Here is a 2,146-nt window from a genome sequence, read left to right on the forward strand (position 1 = left end):
TCCAGGCCATGCTCCCAATAGTGCTGAACTTTGAGGGAGGCTCCTCATTTATAACCGGCTTTGCTATTAACGGAAATCAATCTGAATGTCTATTGTGCATCTTTTTTCTTTCCTCACAGTTTGACACTGCCTTTGCCAAGTTTTCAGGGTTGGATCTGAAAGACCCTCTCTCATTTTCTTGTTCCCTGCTCCCAGCCCCTTAGAATTCCCACAGAGCTTTCTCAGGCATAAGGACTGCAGTGTGAAGGCTGGGAGGACCTTGACCTACTCTCCTGACCCAGTGGCCTGAGCCAATTACAAAGAGGATTGGAACCTCACTTGGGCCCTCCCCCCGCCCCCCTCAAACTGTGCCAGCCTCCAGGAAAGAGGGGGAGGGTTTGCAATTCAAATTCTTGGCTCTTTGCCAGATCTTTTTCCAAATAAGAAGGCAGGCGCTGCAGCTGAGGTGCACAGGGGTCATCTGCACTGCAGCGGAACTAAAAGTGGAAGATCCTTGCTCCTGTCTCTTCTCCTTTCTTGACCGTCCAGGGGGAAAAAGACAGAATGGTGGAGGCTTTCTGTGCTACCTGGAAGCTGACAGACAGTCAGAACTTTGATGAGTACATGAAGGCTCTAGGTAGGTAAAAATAAGATGTGCTATTCTCTTCCAAACTTGCAGCTTCAGATACTTGTAGATCCGATTTGTCAGCCATCAGACTAGCAACAGGCAGAGACAGATAATATTGCCATAATCCAAGTCTATAACTGAATAGCCTTTGAATGTGACATTGATCTGCTCTCCTAGCCACAGCCAACGAATGGAGCCCTAGCTATTCTGAGGAGGATGGGGCTCCTGGGTCTTGCTTTTACTTTGTGATGCTCACAGCTGTAGTGCATCATCGCCCTCATGAACCTTAGCAGGTAACAACCTCCATTCCAGATTCAGAAAGCAGGTTCCGGCTCTGCGAGTTCTTGTGGAAGTTGCAGTTGACTGTCTTGCTTCCTGTTGCTATTGTAGGTGTGGGCTTTGCTGTTAGGCAGGTGGGGAATGTGACCAAACCCACCGTGATCATCAGCCAGGAAGGGGACAGAGTGGTGATCAGAACCCAAAGCACGTTCAAGAACACAGAAATCCGTTTCCATCTGGGAGAAGAGTTTGATGAAACAACTGCAGATGACAGAAACTGTAAGGTGAGAAACCACGTTTTCTCTGAGTGGATAAAGAGCATTGAATGAAAGCCACATTCTGAGTTTCGTTTTGTATCTTATGGCGATTAGAGAATGCTTTCATGATTTGAACTCAGGGAAGAGGACATCAAGATTAAGGTGACATTCTTATGCACATATGTCCTGAACAATGATTACTTGCTATACAGCTCAAAGCTTGAATCAAGTTTTCTCTTACCATATGTGTTTCCTATTTTATATCAAATCTATATTTCAGAAAGTGTTTATACTGTGCATTTGAAAGAAAGATTGCATTTTGTTTAATCTGTCTGAAGGCATCAGGTCAACTAAATAAACCAACAGCTTCACCTTAAGGCTTTGTTTAAACCAGAGCTGTGACTCTTCAGACATAGTAATTTGGCTCAGGATTTTTATTTCCAAAATACAAAATGTTTACATCAACATGTACTCACTTCAATCGGACGGTCAATTATTAGAATTACGTAACAGTGAGTCTAGAGCAACAAGGGGAGGGCATGACTAGCATAAAGAATTGATTACAACTGAACAATTAGAAAACTCGTAGAGGAAAACCCATTAGCTATGTGATCTAGGTATCAGGAATCTAACTCGTACTTTTTGTCATGTTCTGCATTTGCTGTTCATCGCAGTCTGTTGTGACTCTGGATGGGGACAAACTTGTGCATGTGCAGAAATGGGACGACAAAGAAACACGTTTTGTAAGAGAGATGAAGGGTGACCAGATGGTTATGGTGAGTAGTGGCAACTCTCCTTTCTCCATGCTGTCCACACCCTCCCACCCTTCCTCCACCTCATTCCTTTTCTCCCGGCTTCCCTGCTCCCCTCCCTGCCTTTCTTAATAATAGTCCATCTCGATCAAGGCTAGTAATCAATGTGGGAAAATATAGGTAAAGATCTTCAAATATGAAAGGAAAGCTGCTTCTCTGTTTTCCCACTTCCACACTTGTAAAGAAATATG

At 44.2% G+C, this 2,146-nt stretch overlaps 1 protein-coding gene across 1 annotated transcript in view; it reads left to right on the top strand.

Moving 5' to 3' along the window:
- Positions 1 to 440: 440 nt before the first annotated feature.
- FABP7 (fatty acid binding protein 7) overlaps positions 441 to 2,146 on the top strand; it is a 4,404-nt gene continuing 2,698 nt past the window's right edge. Inside the window, exons 1-3 of the mRNA XM_004702041.2 lie at positions 441 to 616; positions 998 to 1,170; positions 1,818 to 1,919. Of these exons, the coding sequence (XP_004702098.1) occupies positions 544 to 616; positions 998 to 1,170; positions 1,818 to 1,919 (348 nt within the window). The 5' untranslated portion in view covers positions 441 to 543. The remainder of the gene's footprint in view (positions 617 to 997; positions 1,171 to 1,817; positions 1,920 to 2,146) is intronic.

The sequence above is a fragment of the Echinops telfairi genome, unplaced genomic scaffold (genome assembly GCF_000313985.2).
Source record: "Echinops telfairi isolate 266 unplaced genomic scaffold, ASM31398v2 ScPeMD7_3533;HRSCAF=4204_0, whole genome shotgun sequence".
Classification (NCBI taxonomy): Eukaryota; Metazoa; Chordata; class Mammalia; order Afrosoricida; family Tenrecidae; genus Echinops; species Echinops telfairi.